At 36.5% G+C, this 23,163-nt stretch overlaps 1 protein-coding gene across 1 annotated transcript in view; it reads right to left on the reverse strand.

Annotated features, from left to right (window-relative positions):
- The window catches only part of brf1a (BRF1 RNA polymerase III transcription initiation factor subunit a), a 73,064-nt gene extending 55,401 nt beyond the window's left edge, over nucleotides 1–17,663 (reverse strand). The window contains exons 1-4 of the mRNA XM_056470263.1: nucleotides 17,467–17,663; nucleotides 14,763–14,984; nucleotides 12,789–12,869; nucleotides 7,654–7,827 (exon numbers count right to left, since the gene is read on the reverse strand). Coding sequence (XP_056326238.1) covers nucleotides 7,654–7,827; nucleotides 12,789–12,869; nucleotides 14,763–14,940 — 433 coding nt within the window. The 5' untranslated portion in view covers nucleotides 14,941–14,984; nucleotides 17,467–17,663. The remainder of the gene's footprint in view (nucleotides 1–7,653; nucleotides 7,828–12,788; nucleotides 12,870–14,762; nucleotides 14,985–17,466) is intronic.
- Between the last annotated feature and the right edge of the window lie 5,500 nt (nucleotides 17,664–23,163).

A 23,163-nucleotide genomic window follows, 5' to 3' on the forward strand; every position in this document is an offset into this window, starting at 1 on the left:
CTGTGGTCAGATTTGCTCTGTGTTCTTGACATTTTCCCTCTTTGAGCAAAGCTCCACTGAATCACCAACCCATGAACCCTGGAATTCCCCGTCTCCTGGCAACCTAGTACTTTGTGTCCATGGAGACCAGCACACCTGTCCAATCAAGACAAAGTGTATTAAAACATCCCATTAAAAAAGTCATTGTGGGATTTTGGTCCCCACGGCAACCATGAGAGATAATCTGAAATTGCTGGATTATGGATGGCCCTGTTAAACTAATGATCATATTCTAGATATAGTACATCAGGAATCAGTCTTTCCAGTGAGGAATCGCACATATTAATTACACATGCAAAATTAGCTAAAGGTTTTCAGGTCAGCATAGAAATGCAGAATTTATACAAATTTATAGCTGCTTGTATTTTTTGAAATAATACAAGTAATTATGGCGGCGCGATGGTGCAGTGGGTAGCGCTATCGCCTCACAGCAAGAAGGTCGCTGGTTCGAGTTCTGGCTGGGTCAGTTGGCATTACTGTGTGGAGTTTGCATGTTCTCCCCGTGTTTTCGTGGGTTTCCTCCAGGTGCTCTGGTTTCCCCCACAGTCCAAAGACATGCGCTATAGGTGAATTGGGTAAGCTAAATTGTCGGAGTGTATGTGTGTGAATGAGACTGTATGGGTGTTTCCCAGTGATGGGTTGCAGCTGGAAGGGCATCCGTTGTGTAAAACATATCCTGTATAAGTTGGCGGTTCATTCTGCTGTGGCAACCCCTGATAAATAAATGTTGCTGTGGCAACCCCTGATAACGAAAAAAAAAAAATGAATGAATGAATGAATAACTAATTATATGCTGATTATTGGAGTAATTCTTTGCAATTGTTGTGGTTCAGGAATTCTATGGACATATGCCAGACATGGATAAAAATATTAAATCAATAATGAAAGATAACATGTGTAGCCATTACAGGGCAATTGCTATACAAAAAATATTTATAATTTTTGCATCTTTATACCACTATTTATGGCCAAATCTTATTAAAAACTGCCACACATTAATAACTATGTTGCCTGAGGACTTCCAATATATTTGTGAGACTATGAGACATTTTGTAAATGACCTAAAATTACCTTTCCAAATCATAAAGTTGATACAGTTAATAATTAATTGGAAATTTGAATAATGACCTAAAGAATCTAGACAACTGCACTGCAGTGGTTTTACAGAGGAGGAGGGGAAAATAACTTTTATTTCTAACTAATTCACGAAAGTCAAACAGAATTATTATTTGTACCTTACTGTACGTATTGCATTTGAATGCAAAATATGAAGGAAAAATAGTGTGAAGGAAAAATAGTGTAAAGTTCTCTTCTACATGTCTAATAATACAATAGTGTATTATCCTTTTACATTTTTCCACAGATCTCTAGGCCCAGAGTCAAACAGACCTCACTAATTTTATAATGCTCGGCATGTTCGCTTGGCCTAAAATATGCTGAAAGTTTATTGGCTGATGCTTCCATAGTAATGGGTATTTATCAGTTATCAATAGGCCAACACGGAATCTGCAGATTTCCGCAGATTTTTAGCCCATCATTGAGTCTATTTATTTACTTGTGTAAATGTGTGTAAATTTATATTAATTCAGATTAAGTTAATTTTAGTAATAATACTGACTAATATAAAAGAGTTTATTTGATTTATTTACAAAACAGTTTTTAAAATAATATTTTGTCTTTTAGTAGATTTATTATATGAGAGACTTGCTTTGCTTTCCTAATAAGTGGATCTAATAGGATTTGCATTGTAAATATTAAATAAAAGTTAAAAAAGGTATTGTTTTTTTTCTTTATTTATTAAGTTTTTAGTTACGAAACTTCCAAAATAATTGTGATTTTTTACAAAATTCTCAGCATAAATAGCAAAAAATGTCCACAGATTCGGTCTAGGCCTAGTTATCAGGGACTTTGTGCCTTCGATCACAGTGATGCCACCTTCTGGCAAATGACGATGAGACTTGACGACATAATTGAATTGGTGGGCACAACCTTTACGACTTATTACTGTTTGGTTTGCTTGATCAGCATAGTGACCTGTGATGTAAAGTAACAAATTACAAATACTCAAATTACCGTAATTGAGTAGGTTTTCTCAGGTATTGTACTAGTCTGTGTACTTTTACTTTCACTTGAGAACACCTTTAGTGCTGTATCGCTACGTTTACTCCACTATTTTCCTTCAGCCTGCAGTCACTACTTTATTTTTTATTTGATTGGCCAAGCAGAATAATCAGTCATGTGATTCCCAACCAATCAAATTGCGTGTAGAAAAATAGCCTAGTGGTTAATGCGTTGACACATAGCACCGAGGTGCTCACGGCGACCTGAGTTCGATTCCCGGCTCAAGGTCCTTTGCCGACCCTTCCCCAATATCTGCTCCCCATACTTTCCTGTCTGTAAATCTCCACTGTCCTATCAAAATAAAGGTTAAAAACCCCTAAAAAATAATTGCATCATATAGAATAATCCCAAGACACTGGCGCTTTACAAATGCAGTGAACATGTAGAATGTATTGAAACTGCCCCAGACGACACAAAATCATTACACAATGATTGAGAGACTGTTTAGATGACGATGTCAACTGTATGAGGGCTGAAATCGAATGGCCACAAACAAACGCTAAATTCCCTAAGGAATATTGTGTTTTCACACGCACACACGCACACGCGCGCACGCACAAATAGCATGTAAACGCATCAAGCTTTCACATCATATTACTCACTTCTTCCAGTACTTTTAAAAGGGCTACTTTTTACTTATACTTTGAGCAATATTTACAACATACTTTTACTCACACTACATTTTTGGGTAAGTTAAGGTACTTTTACTGGAGAATGATTTTTCAGTACACTTTTAACACAAATGACCTTTAAAAACCTTAATAATTACAGATTCAGAGTTAAGCACTTAAAAAATAAATGAAAAGTCAATTTTTTTAAAAAAAATTAATAAATAAATTGAATAATACAACAATCCACAAACTCACACAGATTTCTGCTTTCGAGATAATGTGAGAGAAAGAAGCCATTTCAGACTTTATTTTTCAGAAAGTAATGCAAATAAGTCTTTTGTTAAATTTACCATGCACAGAGGAGATTGAGAAGAACATTGTTCTCCCTCACACAGCCCTGATCCTCTTGGGCAAAAAGCGAAAGTGCTCTCATGAGTTCTTATGTAACCCTACCAGACGTCTGACTGAACACGTACATTACATAATCTCAGTAAGAGGGAAAGCCACATACTGTCAACTTCTATTGCCTCTATTTAGGACAAGTGAAAGCGAGCAGCATTGCCCATGATAATCCAAATGCACACAAATGGAAGTGTCACTGTGGTGGCATTTTTAGACTGCAGAAGTTAAATGTAAACAGAATAAAACACCTCACACACAATCGTTTTCACATGCAGAGTACTGCAGCTTATATAACCGATTAAACTGGTGCAATTAAACACCCATCCATCTGTGAATGTTATCTATTGACCCGCTTGCTGGTGGACTGAATGTCGATTACCATTAAAACGACAAAAAGACAACACATGCATAGTCAAGTTACCAGCACAGCTATTCTGTAAAATGTTTAAAACTAACTTATATCTACTTATTGTTTTGAGTAGGTGTGTAACACTAAATGGTATATTGGTTTTTATTTTGGTCAATATTCTTAAATCCCCAGGTCAATATTTCAGTTGATACTTGATTAAAACTTTACAGGACTTCATACGGTTTACCTCCTGTCCAATAACTAAAAGAAACTTATTATTTTAATAAAGAAAAGACTTGTCTTACAAATTACGCCTGCTTAATTCAAACCAATGTTTTGATGCTGCATACAAGCGCCTCATTTTAAATACCAATGGAGAGAAAATGTCATTCTTTTTTTTAGCACAAAATAAACATGAATGAATCATAATTGCTTATGTGTGCCAAAAATAGCCATTTAATTTAATAGTTTGGGCTATGTTGGTAACTTTAGCATTTAATGCAAGGAATATAACTCCCTAAATAGTTTACAGAATTACCTGACCATTTTTTTTTCGTTGATCTTGAGAAATTGCAATTATAACTGAATTTATTAAAGACAGACACAGGGTCTCTATGGTGCCTTTAAAACTTAATTCTACACTACCTGACAAAAGTCAAATCATCTGTTAAACTACATACCAATCACCACAAATACTGCAGACGACCTACTGGAACCCGCATGGACCCAAGATTTTGAAACAAATCAGTCAAGTTTGGGCAAGGAAAATCATGGTTTAGGGTTATATTCAGTATGGGGGCGTGCGAGAGATCTGCAGAGTGGATGGCAACATCGACAGCCTGAGGTATCAAGACATTTGTGCTCCCCATTACATTACAGACCACAGGAGAGGGCAAATTCTTCAGCAGGATAGCGCTCCTCATACTTCAGCCTCCACATCAAAGTTCCTAAAAGCAAAGAAGGTCAAGGTGCTCCAGGATTGGCCAGCCCAGTCACCAAACATGTACATTATTGAGCATATCCGGGGTAAGATGAAGGAGGCATTGAAGATGAATCCAAAGAATCTTGATGAACTCTAGGAGTCCTGCAAGAAAGCTTTCTTTATCATTCCAGATGACTTTAATAATAAGTTATTTGAGTCATTGCAGAGATGTATGGATGCAGTCCTCCAAGCTCATGGGAGTCATACACAATAGTAATTCTTTTTCCACTGCACCATGACTTTATATTCTATACTGTACATTATTTCTCTTAAGTGACAAGACTTTTGTCTAAACAAAGTCAGACCTTACTGTCCTAAGTAAATAATTAACAATCAAGGCATGATCATATTTTATCTTGGTAAAATAAGCGTAATCTAGATGCCTTTGCCTTTCACATAAGCCACTTCTGATACCAAATGATCAACTAGAAGTCCAGTTATTATTTGTTGATCCTAAAACTTAAATAGGCGACATGACTTTTGTCAGGTAGTGTCTACCCAAAAAAATACTGAACCATAGTTTCAAAATTAAGGTTCAAATGGTCATATTGGTGTACACTTCTAATAGGAAGCCACAATACAATAAAAGACGCAGAAGTACCAAGCTCCCGATTTAAAGTTCAATTACTGCTTGTTATCATCACTGATCCTAACAGGATTTCAAAAAGAACTGTACGATAACTAGCTGGGTGTCCCAGTCCACTTTTTCAGCGTGTAATGTCATCTCTTGAGAGACACACCCTACCTTATTTCCGACCTCTCTTTGAACACACAAAAACACTCTGAAAAAGCCATCTCATCTTATAAGCAGGATCCCATCTCAAACTCCAGATGAGGCTCTTGCTAAATCGTAGGCCAAACAGGAAACGGATCATTTTCAACACGCTAAAGAAAACAACCTGTGTGAGACCCAGACTCAATGAGTCAGTGTGAGAGTGTGGGATGGTTATTACTAAAATAATCATGAGTGTTCACACACAGGAAAGCCGAGGGTATATGACTAAAGCATCAGGCGCTGTGAGTGTTTGTGTGTGGTGTGGAATGCAGACAGATGTACGTGAGGAGAGCAAATCAACAGCACTGACTAACCTCCACCACAGAGGACCCCTCAAGCTCAAACTTTCTACTTCTGAAACTTTTCTTTCTCAGGGACACTGAGTCACTTTATCACTTCTTGTTCACTTTATCACTTCCTGTTCATGCTATTTTGCTATTCCTCTGCAAATTATTTAAGGTAAGAGCTGTATAGGTTACTGAAAGAAAAAGTTTGATTACTTCAAACTTTGAATAAAAAAATATACATTTCAAAGCACTTCACTGGACCTTTAATAAACGTTTCAATCAGTAGAATTCTACTATATGCTACAGTTAAGCATTTTGTTTCACCGCGGACCGGTCAACGATTTACAATTGTACCGCAATTTTGGCACCCAAATGACCAGGATTTAACCAAGAGAATACGGTCATTTTTTAAAATAAAAGATGTTTTGAAAATAAAAGATCGTTCAGACGCAGATAATAAATAAAACAGAAATAAGTAATGATTTCTTGTATGGCCCAGTCACCAACTGATCCACAGACTGATACCGCTCTACAGCCCGGTGGTTGGGGACCACTGCTGTAAATCATTTGAAGGTACACTATATAGCCATGACATAATAAAAAATGGTTGTTTTAGGTGGAAGTGTACTCCCATTTATTATGGAATTGTCCAATTATTAGAACTTATTGGTCAAAAGTTGTTACTTTTATGAGCCGTATGTTTGGACTTTAGCTACAGTTGGATCCATTGTGTTTGATTTTAGGTCTCCCGGTTTGATGTTTGCCTGAGAAATTTATTAATCGTTTAACATTTTACATTTTAGCCTTTGTTGTCGGGAAAAATAAAATGATAAACTAGATCCGTGACAAACCCCCATCCTTGAAAGTGTGGCACAATATTATTAGGGAAATGATTCCCTTAAAATTCCTTACCCGTGTCATACATATGTCCACTGAGGCTTTTCATCAAGTCTGGACTCCTTACTTGGATTTTATTGATGTTTCTTTAGGCTACATTTTCAGTTATAGTATGTCATAATTGAATTCATGTATGTTATTTTACTATTATTTATAAATACAAGCATATATATATATATATATATATATATATATATATATATACGTATACGTGTGTGTGTGTGTGTATGTTCGTGTGTGTGTGTGTGTGTGTGTGTGTGTGTGTGTGTGTGTGTGTGTGTGTGTGTGCGTAAAAATAGAATATAGTTTATTCTGTTTTTCTTTAGCATTGCATCATTAAAATGGGCATTGCCAGTTGGTTTGTCAATGTGTTTTGTGAGTAATAAAAAGATGCAATAAAAAAATGGTTGTTTTTGCCATTCAGTTTCGCAGAAAAATTGTTTTTGTTAACGTTTAAATCAAAATACTGATTGCAGAATTGGCAGTTCATTCATTTTACTGAAAAGAGGAAGCAAGCAAACTGCATTTCCGCATAAAGTATTTTGTAAAGTGTGTTGTGCATGCTGCAAACTGTACAATATACATATTACATAAACTGCTGGAATAGTAAAAAATAGCATGTTGATATTAACAATATTGCCTATTAGCAATAATATGGCAGTGTATGAAGCACAGCTCATGGAAAAAGTCACTTTCAAACCAAGCAGCTTTTCAAAAGATTAACTCCAGGTAATAATATAGAAATAAGATTAAAACTGTGAAGCTAAAAAAATTTTATTTGTTTTTTAATATACTTTTTATAGAGATTTTTTATATTTTAGCAAACTGATATGGACCTTTTTCTTATTTTCAATAAATGTAATCTGATGTAGTGAAATAAAACTATCTTTCTAAAACTGTCTTGGGGAAATCTTTCAAAACTCCAATTAAAATGACTGGATTTTCCTCTGAAAATTTAGCAGAATGCTAAATACAACTTTAGTACATCATCATAAACACAGCCATAATATCTGAGAAAATACAGAAAATCTGTATAATTAAAACACTGAAGTGCTCTCTTAAATTCCTATGGTTGACTGAGACACTAGGCACAAACTCTGGTGCTTTACTTTTTGAGAATATTTATCACCTATGTGCCCATTCATTATATATAACCCCTTAAAAACAAACACCTCACGGCCAAAGGATACGAGGTGTTCCCTCAGTTCGGCAGACGAGGTAGAGGCAGGCGGCAATGACATGAGTTGATTTGCGTCCTTTGGTCAGATGTTTGGAGAGAGCCATCTTATAAAAGTTCAAGGCAGTGTCCAGACAGTGCTGATTCATCTGAAGCTGATGACCAAGGTGATTTATCTGTCGCTTCGCTGAATAAAACACAAACAAAACACCACAGTCAGGCCCTTCACAGCACATATACAGCAGGATTAATCACAGAAAAGTTAGTAGCGGGACCACACAACAGGAAAGAAAACTCTTGGTTTCTTCTTTTGGGGTTTGAACCAAGAATTGCCTGAGATTAACGACTTGAAAAAAAATTGTAAAGATTTGAAATTATTATTTTTACTTTATAAGATATAAAATCAGGGTGGTACGGTGGTGCAGTGGGTAGCGCTGTCGAGCAAGAAGGTTGCTGGTTCAAGCCTCGGCTGGGTCAGTTGGCATTTCTGTGTGGAGTTTGCATGTTCTCCGTGTTCGCGTGGGTTTCCTCCGGGTGATCCGGTTTCCCCAAAAGTCCAAAGACATATGCTTTTGGTGAATTTGGTAAGCTAAATTGTCCGTAGTGTATGTATAGGTGTTTCCCAGTGATTGATTGCAGCTGAAAGGGCATCCGCTGCGTAAAACATATGCTGGATAAGTTGGTTTATTCTGCTGTAGTGACCCCTGATAATTAAAGGGATTAAGCCGAAAATAAAATGAATGAATGAATGAAAATATAAAATCCTAACTGGAATGAATGGAATTTATTTTGTCAAACATTTAAACATACATTTAAAATATGAAATCTGTAGTTTTAAAATGAAACCAATTTATTTAACTTGCATAAACATTTATTTTCAGATCAAAAACTTGATCAAATGATCAAAAAAAATAACCACGCATGGAAAAGTTGACACAAATGTTTTGTCCCCTTAGCTATGGTCAGAAAACTATGGTCAGAATACATTTTCCTATCCCCGTCTAATGTGCAATTAATGCATCACATTAAACAAGGGATAAAGCACATCCAGGCAGTTATAATGACAGAGTAAAACCAGACAGACTTATCAGCAGCCCAAAACAAAGTGGAGGACTTTTGTAAGAGTGAAGGTCTTTATTTCACAAAAACAACCAGCTGCACTTTTTAAATCCTGGCTTTCAGAATTCTCTACCACTTTATACATTTAGAGAGACTAAGACACAATCTTTCTGATAACATTGCCGGCTTCGAAGCCACCTGGAAACCCTTTTTTAATTATTTGTCAAATGCCCAGGATAACAGTTTAAATGTATAACCCTGTTATCATCTGCAAGATCACTATATTGCCTGCGCCCACTGGCCTAGATGTATACGTGTAACATTGTTGACCCATGTATAATATTGGAGGAACTGATGTAACAATGGTTTTAAAATCTTCATTTTTTTCTGTGTTATGTCCTTTTTAATTTTTTTTTAATTGCTTTTACCGTTTTGTCTTTATAATTGTTGTTGCTTTTTGTATTGCTCTATGTTGCTTTAAGAAATTAAAAATATAATATTAAAAAAAAACTGGATGTCCTTTATCCAGCTTATTACAGGGCTACTTGCCACAAAACATAAAACCTTTATTAAAAAAATAAAAAATACAGTGTAGCATATACATGAATCTGAACATATTCATGATGGTTAACATGATTCAAAGTACCCAGATGAGAAAGTGTTATTTAGAGGCTGTCCTTTTGGATTAACATGCATATTACAGGATCAAGTATTCCAGACAGCTGAGTAAAAAGTAATGCTTATATAGCACATTTTAATTTTTCTTTTAAATTCTGTGTTTTTTAAGTTTAGTTAAATAAAAATAAAGTTTAAAAAAAAGTATAGTTTAGCTATTAAGCTCATCTCTACAAATACTACAAACTAAAGGTCTAGTTCCATTATATAGGAGCACCTGCTCTAGACGGGCTGTTGGAGAGTAGATATGAGCTCTTCAGAGTGGGAGTTCAGCATCTTACGGCTGAAAGCAGGTCTGTTTATACAGACTCCGAAGATCTCACAGAGCATCTTTTGTTCTCTCCCCACACACAGATAGTATAAATCTCAATACAGACGTGTGGTCATTAATCACACGTGTACATTCCCTCACATGCACACAAATAAAGTGGCCTTTGCATTTCCCTCCCAGCGCACTCCCAGACCATACGCTTGTCTGACCCAAACTGATTCATCGCTTGCTACACAAAAGCACATAAACCCACCACACCTTCTGACTTCTCAGGCTTAATAAGCCTCTTTCAAAAACAACCATTACCATCTGGCTGAAACCAACCTCACACGCTTAACTTGAAACCACATTACACAAGCCCACAGCTTCCAAAGAATCCCCCTTTTCTAATGAACACACAACGCATATGCCGAAGAACCATCTTGCACAATCATGTAGTTTAATGGCATGGAACATTATATGGACATCTCAAGCACACACAATACTGTACAAGTTGAGAATTGTCAGTGAAACACCACCATCTAATAATGAGAGATGCTATTGACAGATATTTGTTTGTAAGCATAAATTATATATTTTTAATCATTTGGAAGATAAGACTTCAGCTAGATTTAAGCATATTTGGATATTTGTATTAGAAAACAAAATAGAGGAAGACTTTTTTTAAAAGGGTGGTCCAGAGTGTATTTTTAGGTCTTGGTTGTGTTTATAAGATGCAAAGCTATGTGTGCTCATGCTTCACTTGTAGAAAATCACGTTATTTCTTCATATATCTTAGATTATATACAGCTACTCAGCTAACATGAAAACGACTGTCATATTTCCTAGTTCCTCTGAAAGGTCCACACTCAAGAGGCTCTGATTGGTCAGCTAACATAATGTGCTGTGATTCACGGATTGGCTTCATGTCACCAGGAAAAGTGACACGCCCCTACAAGCATGAGCTTTTGCACTGGCAGTCAGAGGAGCTGTATCAGTTTGAGCCTAAATCAGACAGAAAATGACACAGAGGACACAGCTGAACCTCACGCCTACTCTCTAAAATAAAATCTGACAAGTGTCTTTCACATATATTCGGAATAAGCATGTGTAAGTAATCTGAAATGTTCACATATCCTTTGAGAGTTCATTATTTGAGATGTAGAACGCAGGGAAAGCAGCTGCATAGAGAGAGACTGCAGCGCTGCTGAAGATTGTGGCTGTTTACAGCGGTTTGACTGATGAATTTGCAGCTAAATTATTAGCAGTGCCAAACAGCATTTCCCATTGTTTACATACTTCTTTACGTCCTTGCTACAACATACCTTTAACGCTAGACACTGTGCATGATATAGATCAATTTTAACAAATAAAATTACTAACAGGATGTGGCTCACAATCCACAGCTTCTGCTATTATGGTTGGAGCTGCTCCTTCTTTGAGGAATTTTTAGCCAAATTCAGCACTGAACTGGAAGAGATTTTGGAAGCTGTCCTTTGTCAAATGCTAGCAATATATATTTTTATAATTCTCTGGAATATAATTAAAATTAAACTGTAAGCACTTCTCTCTTTGTGTCGTGTCCTTCCACAAGCTCAGTGAAAATAGCAGTGTTTGGACGGCATTTTAGCTTTCTCTGTTATAACATTATAGCACCTCTGGCCACACCCCTTCGCTGCGCAGGATGGATGTATGTGGTGAATGCGCGTAACCTGAAGCACTTGTGATCTCACTAAACCGGATGCATTTTTTGTAGTCATTCGCTGTAGGCTTTGTTAAGCTAACTGTGTAAAAGGCAATGTTTCCCTTTGCATTGAACTTTGAGCATACTACATTCAGAGATGTTGTTTATGTTCACACAGCTACATTACACATCAACTAAAGTTTAAAATATGATATCGTAGTGGACCACCCCTTTAGGTAAAATGCCATGATTTGATCCTTTCAAAGTTCTGTAACACAAGTTTAGCTCAATTCTTGCTATTAACTACTGGCTTATTTACGAACGTCCTTAGACGTCATGCGTTATTATATTTTTGTGATCTCGACATATCAAAAGTTGCTTTCTCATGATCACAACTTAATTTTCTCCTTATCTCGACATAAAGGTTGATTTCTGGAGTTTTTTACCTTTTTTCTCTGCTATTTCTAAGAGGATATCCTAGACATGCATACAGTAGCATTATTTGCAGGGATTCACTTTTTAAAGTAACTGTAAATAACTTACAGAAAAGAAGCATTAAAAAAAGCAGGATAATTAGTAGTTAAAAGTATGAAAGTATTATAAAGTAACCCTAAACCTACTCAAAAACTTCTACCTTCCTAAATATTATTAAACAGTTAATTAGTTGTTTATTAAGCTAGTAATGTTAGTTACTTTTGCTCTCAATTTCAACTTTTTAAGCCATAAAAGAGGCAAATTAGGACTTTAAGACCTTTCTAAGGTCCTAAGAACCCCTGCTATACAGCAAATGAAAAAAGAGTGCATGATCTTTGATTGATGTAAATAAATAAAATATATATGTCTGTATGAAGAATCAAGACAAAGTAATTAAAATCTATTGATTACATGAAAATCATCCAACACAGAATATATTTCAGTTAAAAATGCTGGAATCAGTAGTTTTTTCCCCAATAATTCTATCATCCAGCAGAGATGCACAAAAAGTTAACGAAGATATATTAATAATGATATTTAAAAATAATTTAATTTATATAAATCCTGTTCTGTTTAACTTTTTATATGAAATAACTTTATAAAAATAACTCTTTAAGAAATAACTAGTTTCCACAAATATCAATAGCATTGTCTTCAACATACAACAATTAATAAAAAAAGACCTTTTGAGCAGCAAATGTGGATATCAGAGTGCTTTATGAAGGAGCATGAGACACTCAACTTCAGTTTAGACATCATAAGAATAAATGACGTTTGAAACACATTAGAATAGAAACATGTTATTTTATTATGCTTTAATACATCCCAATGTATCCCAATTTGATTAATTAAATGTCTTGGTGAGCATGAGAGACTTTTTTCATAATCTTCTGAAAAGTAGTTTCTGTGATTTAAGACTTTATTTTTTTAACACGAAGGGTAAATGTAGGCTATATGAAGGGCATGAAAACTCTTCTTTGCTGGCATATAGTTTATAAATGCTCACCATTCTGCAGAGTGGCAGCTCTGGACTCTCTCCCGACACCAGTTTGGAAATTTCCTCCCAGTAATGGCACATTTCCAGATGCTACAAAAAAATAAAAAATAAAATAAATATATATATATATATATATATATATATATATATATATATATATATATATAAATATAATGACAATTTGATATACCATACAACTTCTCATTGCAGCACATTGTAGTTAAAATGCAAGACGCCATCGCCATCTGCTGTTCGAGGCAGTACTGCAGCTCAAAATAAAATACATTCTCTCTTTATACAAATAAAGTTTGGAGATGAATTGTGTTGCATTTTACACAATATTTGATTCATCATACTGCTATGCTATATACACATTTTTAACATGTGAAAAAAAATTAAAAGAATTAAATTAATTCCTTTAAATTGCTGTACTATCCACCTTATTTTTCAAGGCCAGTTACTTTATTATGTTGAGGTTTGTGGTGTCATTCACTTTCATTCATTTTTAGCCATTCAAAACAGCTGATTATGCTGACTGATATTGCAAACTGGTATTTTTATAACATAACATAAACATAATATTTTAATTCTAATGTAGCGTGATTTAGCTTTTTTTTATAATTGAATGTAGTTTAAGCAGTTTGATTTGTTACTACTAGTCATTTAACCAATAGCAACAAATGAATCTGAAGTCTAACATATTAGCAGAACATATTAGCTTACTTCAACATTGCCAAATAAGATGGATAAAAGCAGAAGCAGATTTTCAAAGCATATAAAGACATATCCGTCTTTTAGATGAGACTATAAACCGAGGTCCTGACACTCTGTGGTCATTAAAAATCCCATGGCACTTCTCGTAAAGAGTAGGGGTGTAACCCCGGTATCCTGGCCAAACACCTTGCCGCCCCCTTAACCATGGTGGCCTCCCAATCATCCCCTTCCACTGAATTGGCTCTATCACTGTTTCTTCACTCCACCTACAGCTGGTGTGTGGTAAGCGCACTGGCGCTATTGTCCTGTGGCTGTAGTCGCATCATCCATGTGGATGCTGCACACTAGTGGTGGTGTGGAGAGACCCCGCTCATGATTGTAAAGCGCTTTGGGTGTATGACCATACATGATAAATGCACTATATAAATACACACATTACATTTATATAAAAGAACTGAGAAAAGAATAGATATTATAGATTATTTAAATGACCATTTACTACCGATTTGACATTTATTCCCACAACTTAAATGTACTGTAAAAATGCATATACTTTTTTTATTTATATACTGCGCTAGGGCTGAAAAATACATCATTTAGCATCGACAGCGCAATCTGTGCAATAGTTACATTGGAAGATATGCAATCCTAAATCTGAATTAGTTGACCAGGAGCCACAGAACAGATGTGATTTATAGAGTCACTGCTAAGTTTTATTATAACAGAGTGAAGGTTTAGAATTTGCATATGTTTAAGGCCTGCATCATTTTAAGAGAGTTTAAAACATTTGTGCACAAAAATGTATGCTGTCTGGAGGTGTTTGCATTGTATTTAACTATTCATACAAAATGTATGTAAAAAACAATTCTTATGTTCATTTTTGTCTGATTTCTAGTCCAAATATCCACATTTCAAAGCAAAAACAAGATTATTTTACTCACCCCATTGACAGAAAAATTAGCTTATTCTAAGGAAAAACTTAGTTCTTGTGAAGGTAAAAACAAAACCATATTTTTACTTGTTCTAAAATTGGACGAGAAACAAGCAGATCAAAGTAAGAAACGCATATTTTGCATTGTTTCTGTAATTAAATACTGTTAGACTCCCCAGAAAACTGTTAAATAAAGCTATTCAAACCATCTTGTGAAACTGTATCGCAATATTTATCACAGAAAAATTTAACATTGCAATATCAGAGTTTTCCAATATCAAGCAGGCCTATATTATGCTAACTTTTGAGAGTACAATGATAGTGAATGAATCGCTCACCATCACCAGCGACGAACTGGCCAACGGCTGACGATCCTCCGCCACCGCTCTCCACAAAGGTGACCTCAGAGACGATGATGTTGTCCTCCAGCACAGAGCCGCAGCCCATGCACACCGCAACACCCCGAGCCTGGTCCACATCGATGTCCGTCCCACCGCAGGTCTTACACCGCCCCATGCTCACGACCGGTCAGCTCACACACACAACACAGAGATTGAGTTCTAGAAGCATGTAAAAACACATCAGAGAACATACAGTGAACATTGGCAGAGCTTCATACAGTATGAGGTTAATAGCATTCTTCATAGTTGTCAGTCGGACATTTTAAAGAGCCATTTTTAAAGACTTGGTTCACTTACAGAATTTTAATTCCCCGGCAATTTAATCACTCCATTTCATTCAAGATGTTAATTTCTTTTATTTTTAAGTCGAAAAGTCCATTTAAGTCCATTTTTTGAGGAAAGCATTGCAGGGTCGTTTTTGACACAGTGACCGTTTTGCTAGGTACAGGCCTTGTGACTTGGCTGGGATGGTGTAGAGCCCTTTGAAACTGCAGTTTGGTTGATCAAACCACCGAGCACCATAGTAGTCAACTTTATAGAATAAATTCTGCATGTTTTCCTCAAAAACCTTCATTTCTTTTTGACTGACGCAATACAGAATTCAACAACTTGGATGACAACAGACCTAACTGAGGACGGGCCCAAATTTGCCCATTCTGACTTGCATTCAGTTGTGGGGGTGATTGTATTTGATGACATTATACTGTATACTGTATTCAGAAACCCTAGTTTTATACAATGAATAAGCACCTGCTGTGTTTTTATTAGAAGTAACAGCTTACAATAAGGTTTCATTTCTTAACTTTAGTTATCTTTGCTATTACATAAACTGACAACGAACACTACTCCTATAGCATGTATTAATCTTATTTCTTAAATGTCTATATCTCTAGATTTTAATAAGTATTACTACAATTGTAAATATTGTCATAATAAATATTATAATTTAATTTAATCTGCAGATATACAGTTGAAGACAAATTATTATCACTCCTGTGAAATTATTATATTATAAAAATTTGGTGGCGCAGTGGGTAGAACGATCGCCTCACAGCAAGAAGGTCACTGGTTCGAGCCTCGGCTGAGCCAATTGGTTTTTCTGTGTGAAGTTTGCATGTTCTCCCCATGTTTGCGTGGGTTTCCTCCAGGTGCTCTGGTTTCCCCCACAAGCCCAAAGACATGTGGCATGGGTGAATTGGGTAAGCTAAATTGTATGGGTGTTTCCCAGTGATAGGTTGCAGCTGTAAGGGCATCCGCTGCACAAAATATATCATGGATATGTTGATTAATAAAGGGACTAAGCCGAAAGAAAATGAATGAATGAATGAATTAATAAATTATTATAAATAAAATCTCCAGGTTTGCACAGCCTTGTTTGTTTATTTGTGTTTAACGCTATGTAAGGAACTTCTCCAAGTATTATAAACTTTTGTGTCATGCAGGAGTAGGCATGGGAAAAGCCATATTTATTTTATACAAAAAAAAATCATCAGTCTGAAACACTCGAAAAGTGAATAAGTTAAAAAGCCTTCATTGACATGGCTATTACTTCTGATTACAAACTTGGAAGAAGAAGAAAAATAACTATGCATCATAGTTCATATTCAAGTTCATAGTTCTTTTTCCACTTATGATTGATGTTTTTTTTTTGTACACCTTTAAAAAACCTAAATACCACAGGCAGATTAATAACCCAGAAGCACTTTTTGTTTGTTTATGGATCTTATTTCTTTTAGTTTGTCAGGAATAATAATAAAATAAATAAATAACTAACGACTAATCTCAGTATTATTTCCCCCTTAAGAATGTGTATTTTTCGATTTTGTTTAGCTACAGAACAGACCACTGCTGTACAATGACTCAACCTAACTTGCCTAGTTAACCTAGCTATGCCTTTAAATTGAATTTTAATTAGCTTTTAGAAATTAGTTATTGCTTACGGGGGCAAATAATTTTGTCATATATAACCTAATTTTTTTTCAAAATATAAATTTATAACCATTAAAACTAATTGCAATAAATTTCAGTTACTAATTTAGTAACAATAATAAAAAAACAATGATTTAATTTTAGAAACATGTATCATTTCACACTTAAAACGTTCACAGTTAAACTTTCATACACTTTAAAATGTACAGCTGTGATTGCTTTGAGAAAGGGGTCATCATATATAATAGTCCTCGGCATTCAAAATTTTGAATAATCTTGTGCTTATGAAATGCAGTGTTTTGTGAATACCCAAATATCATTTGGCATCACTGAATAGAATCTCAAAAAAATCACTGAACTCATAAAAGTTCTGCAACAGCGCCACACTGAGGCTTCAAAACAAACTGCGTCTCCGACAAGCTCACGTTGCATTTTGACACATTTTGAGTTTAAACACCCAGGACAGATGGGAAACGAATCAGATCCTGAATGAACCCCAGAGAGTCAATACATGTTGATATTTTCTAATTACTGTCACGCAACCAACGCCATGTTATATCCAGGTTGCAACGTGGCAATATGCTTACTTTACAAGCAAATCTAGAATTCCCCCAAATCTTCTAGTTACCCTTATCGATATCGGGTAATGTGTTATTAAGATTAAAAAGCAGAAGTAACTCGAGCAGTTAAGATATACGACTTCAGGCTTTACCTGTCTGCTCCAGAGAGCCCGTTAAAGGCCTTCCAGTTCCCGTTTGTCGAGATAACAACGGGGAACCTCCCGAATTTCCGTTATTTAAAAGACAGTAACACTGATTAATTTACCAAAATAACGGACGTGTTTCGCTACATGACAAGCCGCTGAACTGGGGATTCCGCTTCACTATCAAAAACAGCCACATGCTTCCAGTCAGCATGCGACCGGCTCATACCATTGTGAGCGTCGTGGAGGGGGGGACAAACGCTCACGTTTATTTTAACATACTGTGCGAGACTATGACACGGTATCGGAAACGCTGTTGTTCTTTTGAACTTCACTTTTACAGAGCAATTGTTAAACCGTATTGGACATAAATGACATATAGGATTCGGTAGCTTGTTAAGTCATGGCTGTTTTCCCTGTCTGATGACATGGTTTGAAACGCTGTCTCATCACGCTGACGTAATTTGTAAACGTAGAGTGTAACTTTGTTGTCAGTAACAACTATTATTTTTCCCCTTTCTGTCTAATGATATGTTATTTGTATATCATCAGAGTATGTGACTATGGTTTTTCTTATGACTGTGTGTATTATTGACCTTTTTTAAAGATCTGACTTTGATCCCTTGGATTTTGTTCCAATGTCAGTTCAAGCTATAAAAAAAATTGTCACTCAGTAACAGTCCAAATAAAAATATCAGTCCAAATAAAAAATCAGTCCAAATGAAAAAAAAAAAAGTGTGTGTGTGTAACTTTTTGTACATTCTAAGTGTGCGCTGACACAGGCTTTATTAGTATTATTTTACTAAGCACCAAAGCATTTCACTGTGACTTGTGCCTCATTGGTTGGTTTTCATACATTCATTTTCCTTCAGCTTTGTTGCTTTATTCATAAGGGGTCATCACAGCAGAATGAACCGTCAACTCATCCAGCATATGTTTTGCACAGCAAATGCCCTTCCAGTTGCAACCCAGTACTGGGAAACATCCATACATACTCATTAACACACATACACTACGGCCAATTTAGTTTATTCAATTTACGAATAGTATGGGGAGTATTGCAAGTATATATGGCCCTAGATTGACTCCATACTATGTTTTTGGACTGTGGCGGAAAACCGGACCACCTGGAGGAAACCCACATGAACATGAGGAGAACATGCAAACTTCACACGAAAATGCCAACTGACCCAGCCAGGACTCAAACCAGTGACCTTCTTGCTGTGAGGCAACAGTGCTAACCACTGAGCCATCGTGTCGCACTATGAACTCATTTGTCTGAGCCTAATTAAGATGAAAATTTTGAATATCATTATTTGGTTGCAAACGTAAACATTCATATTGTGAATAACTTCTAAGTGTACAAATAACATTCAGCAGATGCGCTGAAGGTGGATGTAGAAGTCAGGGTGGAGCTGTTCTTTCCCATTTGTAATAAGATCTGAGAAGAGAAGGAATGTTTATCAAACTGCCAGATTAAACTGACACAACTATGAGATCAACAAGCCAGATATCATGAAGGAAGGTCATGCATGATACAGACACAGTGCCTTTATTCATTCATTCATTTATTTTTTGGCTTAGTCCCTTTATCCATCAGGGGTTGCTACAGTGGAATGAACTGCCAACTCATCCAGCACATGTTTTACGCAGCGGATGCCCTTCCGGCTGCAACCCATCTCTGGGAAACATCCATACACACTCAGTCACAATCCTACACTATGGACAATTAAACCTACCCAATTAACCTGTACCTCAGGTCTTTGGACTGTTGGGGAAACCGGAGCACCCGGAGGAAACTCACGTGAATGCAGGAAGAACATGCAACCTCCACACAGTAACACCAACTGACCGAGCCGAGGCTCGAACAAGCGACATTCTTGCTGTGAGGTGACAACACTACCTACTACACTACTGTGTCGTCCCCAGTGCCTTTATAGTACATTCAAAAACATCAGGTTGTCAGATAGTTCACCACTAAATATTAGTATCTAATGCATAAGCACTAGTATCTATTTAATAGAGACCAGTATCTAATAAAAAAGTACAGTGTCTAATGAGTAAGCACTAGTATATATATATATTTTTTTTTTTAATAATTATTTTTTAGGGGTTTTTCACCTTTATCATAACAGGACAGTAGAGAATTCAGACAGGAAAGCATTGGGAGCAGAGAGAGGGGAAGGATCGGCAAAGGACCTCAAGCCGGGAATCGAACTCAGGTCACCGCGAGCACGTCGGTGCTATATGTCAGTGTGCAGTGCCACTAGGCTACTGGCGCTGACAGCACTAGTATATTTTTAAAAAGCTCTGGTATCTAAAAATATGCACTAGTATCTAACTAAAAACCACAAGTATCCAATGAATAAGGACTAGTATTTAATGAAAAAGATACTAGTATTTAAAAAATAAGTACTGGCAGGGGCGGACTGGCCATCTGGCAGACCGAGCAGTTTCCCGCTGGGCCGACGTACTTTTTGGGCCGGGCTGATCATCTTCTTATGATCTGACCGGCCCATGTGACATAATCTGCAGCCCAGGATTGGATTGGGAAATGTACTCAAGCCAGAACTCAGGACACGCTGATGTGCTACTGTACCATATGTCAGCACTAGTCTATTGCTCCGACAAAAGAAATGTCTTTGATCTTAATTAAGTTGAGAATTGTGAGTATTGTTATATATTTTTTGGATGAAAAATGTAAAGATTCATTTTGTGAATAAATTCTGTATAACAAACAACATCCAGCAGATGCACTGAAGATGGATAAAGAAGTCTGGATAGAAAGCTGTTCTTTCCACTTGGTAATAAGATCCGAGAAGAGGAGAAGAAATGTTTATCAAGACTGCCCAAAAAAGATGATAAACCAGATTAAATTGACACACAACTATGAGATCAACATGCCAGATTTCATAAAGGAATTCATGCATGATCAGTGCATGATACCAGCATGGTGACTTTATCAAAAAATATCAGGTTGTCAAATAGTTCACCTAAGTTCACCTCTAAATATCAGAGAGTTCACCTAAAATAAAAATGTACTCAATAAGTACTCACCCTCAAGTGGTCAAAATCCTTAGGAGTTTTTTTTTAATTCAGTTGAACACTAAAGATGTTATTTTAAAGAGTGCTGAAAACCTGTAACCATTGTAACCATTGACATCCAAATTAACAGAACAAAAATAATCAATCAGGTTTGGAGCAACAGAAGGGAGAGTAAATGATGACAGAATTTTTATTTTTGGATGAACTATCCCTTTAACCCAACAATGAGTCAAGTACTGTATACAAACAAATCCAACAGTTGTATTATGTAATTTAAATGTAATTTAAAAAAACAATGTTGGGTTAGTTCATGTTTTACCCAGCCAAGGGTTAGGAAAATGAATTTTTAATTCATTTCATGTTATTCAATTCATGTTTATTTATTGTATTGCTTTTACAATGTAGACTGTGTCAAAGCAGCTTAACATAGAAGTTTTAGTAAATTAAAACTGTCAGTCCAGATTTCAGAGTTGAAGTTCAGTTTAGTTCAATTCAGTGTGGTTTAAATTTCACTGCTAAAAGTCCAAATGCTGAAGAGCAAATCCATTGATGCGCAGCTCCACAAGTCCCAGACCAAGCAAGCCGGAAAGTGTAAGTACAGGAGTGAGACAAGGATGTTTACTAGTGCCATTCCTGTTCCTGCTGGTATTAGACTGGGTTATGAAGTCATCCACAACACAGAAGCAACATGGCATCCAGTGGACATTATGAAATCATTTGGATGATTTTAATTTGCTTATGGCCTGGCACTTCTCTTACACATACAGAAAAGGACCAACATTGTAAAAGAAGTTTAATGTGTCAAAGATCAACACAGCCAGAAAAAGCTCAGTTCACCTATAGCACATGTCTTTAAACTGTAGGGGAAATCAGAGCACCCGGAGGAGACCTATGCCAACACAGGGAGAACATGCAAACTCCACACAGAAACACCAACTGACCCAGCTGGGGCTTGAACCAGAGACCTTCTTGCTGTGAGGCAATTGTGCTACCCATTGCACCACAGTGAAGCCTTCTTTCCGATTCCTTCTCTAAATATTTCTGTTTCTTCTCTGGGTCTGCATCATGTCGTTAACAATAAAGTCGTTGCTTTTCTGCAGCACTTATAGGTGTATTGGCACTTTGCAAGCATATAATACATGTGATACACTGACCAGCCACTTTATTAGGTACACCTTACTAGTACCAGGTTGGACCCTCTTTTTGCTCTCGGAACTGCCTTAATCCTTCATGGCATAGATTCAACAAGGTACTGGAAATATTCCTCAGAAATTTTGGTCCATACTGACTTGATAGCATCACACAGTAGCTACAGATTTGTCGGCTGCACATCCATGATGCAAATCTCCTGTTCCACCACATCCCAAAGGTGCTCTATTAAGGTCTGGTGACTGTGGAGGCCATTTGAGTACAGTGAACTCATTGTCATGTTCAAGAAATCAGTCTGAGATGATTCATACTTTATGATATGGCACGTTATCCTGCTGGAAGTAGCCATCAGAAGATGGGTACACTGTGGTCATAAAGGGATGGACATGATCAGCAACAATACTCAGGGAGGCTGTGGCATTGACACGATGCTCAATTAGTACTAATGGGCCCAAAGTGTGCCAAGAAAATATCCCCCAGACCATTTCATCACCAGCCTGAACCATTGATACAAGGTGGAATGGATCCATGCTTTCATGTTGTTGATGCCAAATTCTGACCCTACCATCCAAATGTTGCAGCAGAAACTGAGACTCATCAGACCAGGCAACGTTTCTCCAATCTTCTATTGTCCAGTTTTGGTGAGCCTGTGCGAATTGTAGCCTCAGTTTCCTGTTCTTAGCTGACAGGAGTGGCACCCGGTGTGGTCTTCTGCTGCTGTAGCCCTTCCGCCTCAAGGTTGGACATGTTGTGTGTTCACAGATGCTATTCTGCATACCTTGGTTGTAACGAGTGGTTATTTGAGTTACTGTTGCCTTTCTATCAGCTGGAACCAGTCTGGCCATTCTCCTCTGACCTCTGGCATCATCAAGGCATTTGCGCCCACAGAACTGCCGCTCACTGGATATTTTCTCTTTTTCTGACTATTCTCTGTAAACTCTAGAGCTAGTTGTTCGTGAAAATCCCAGTAGATCAGCAGTTTCTGAAGTACAAAGACAAGCCCGCCTGCACCAACAATCATGCCACATTTAAAGTCCCTTAAATCACCTTTCTTCCCCATTCTGATGCTTGGTTTAAACTGCAGCAGATCATCTTGACCATGTCTACATGCCTAAATGCATTGAGTTGCTGCTGTGTGATTGGCTGAGTAGAAATTTGTGTTAACGAGCAGTTAGTTAGTTAGTAGCAGTTTAATAAAGTGGCCGGTAAGTGTACATTTACAATATAAGTAATGGTAACTGAAGCCTAAAAAATACAAGTAAATCATCTTACATTAACTATTTTTTGCATTATTATATATGCAGCAGAGAACGCAACTCACTCCTGGTACTATTACTGTTATAGCTAATATGAGTACAGGACAGATTTTAGCATATAATTAGCAAATACATGCTAAATAGTCACATGGCACACATGCTAATAGCATGAGGATATGGAGCAAGTTTAGTGATTTATCAAACATATGTATTTTTGAAATTAATAAATAACATCTAAAGATAATTTAGGTAACAG

The sequence above is a fragment of the Danio aesculapii genome, chromosome 13 (genome assembly GCF_903798145.1).
Source record: "Danio aesculapii chromosome 13, fDanAes4.1, whole genome shotgun sequence".
NCBI classification, from domain to species: Eukaryota; Metazoa; Chordata; class Actinopteri; order Cypriniformes; family Danionidae; genus Danio; species Danio aesculapii.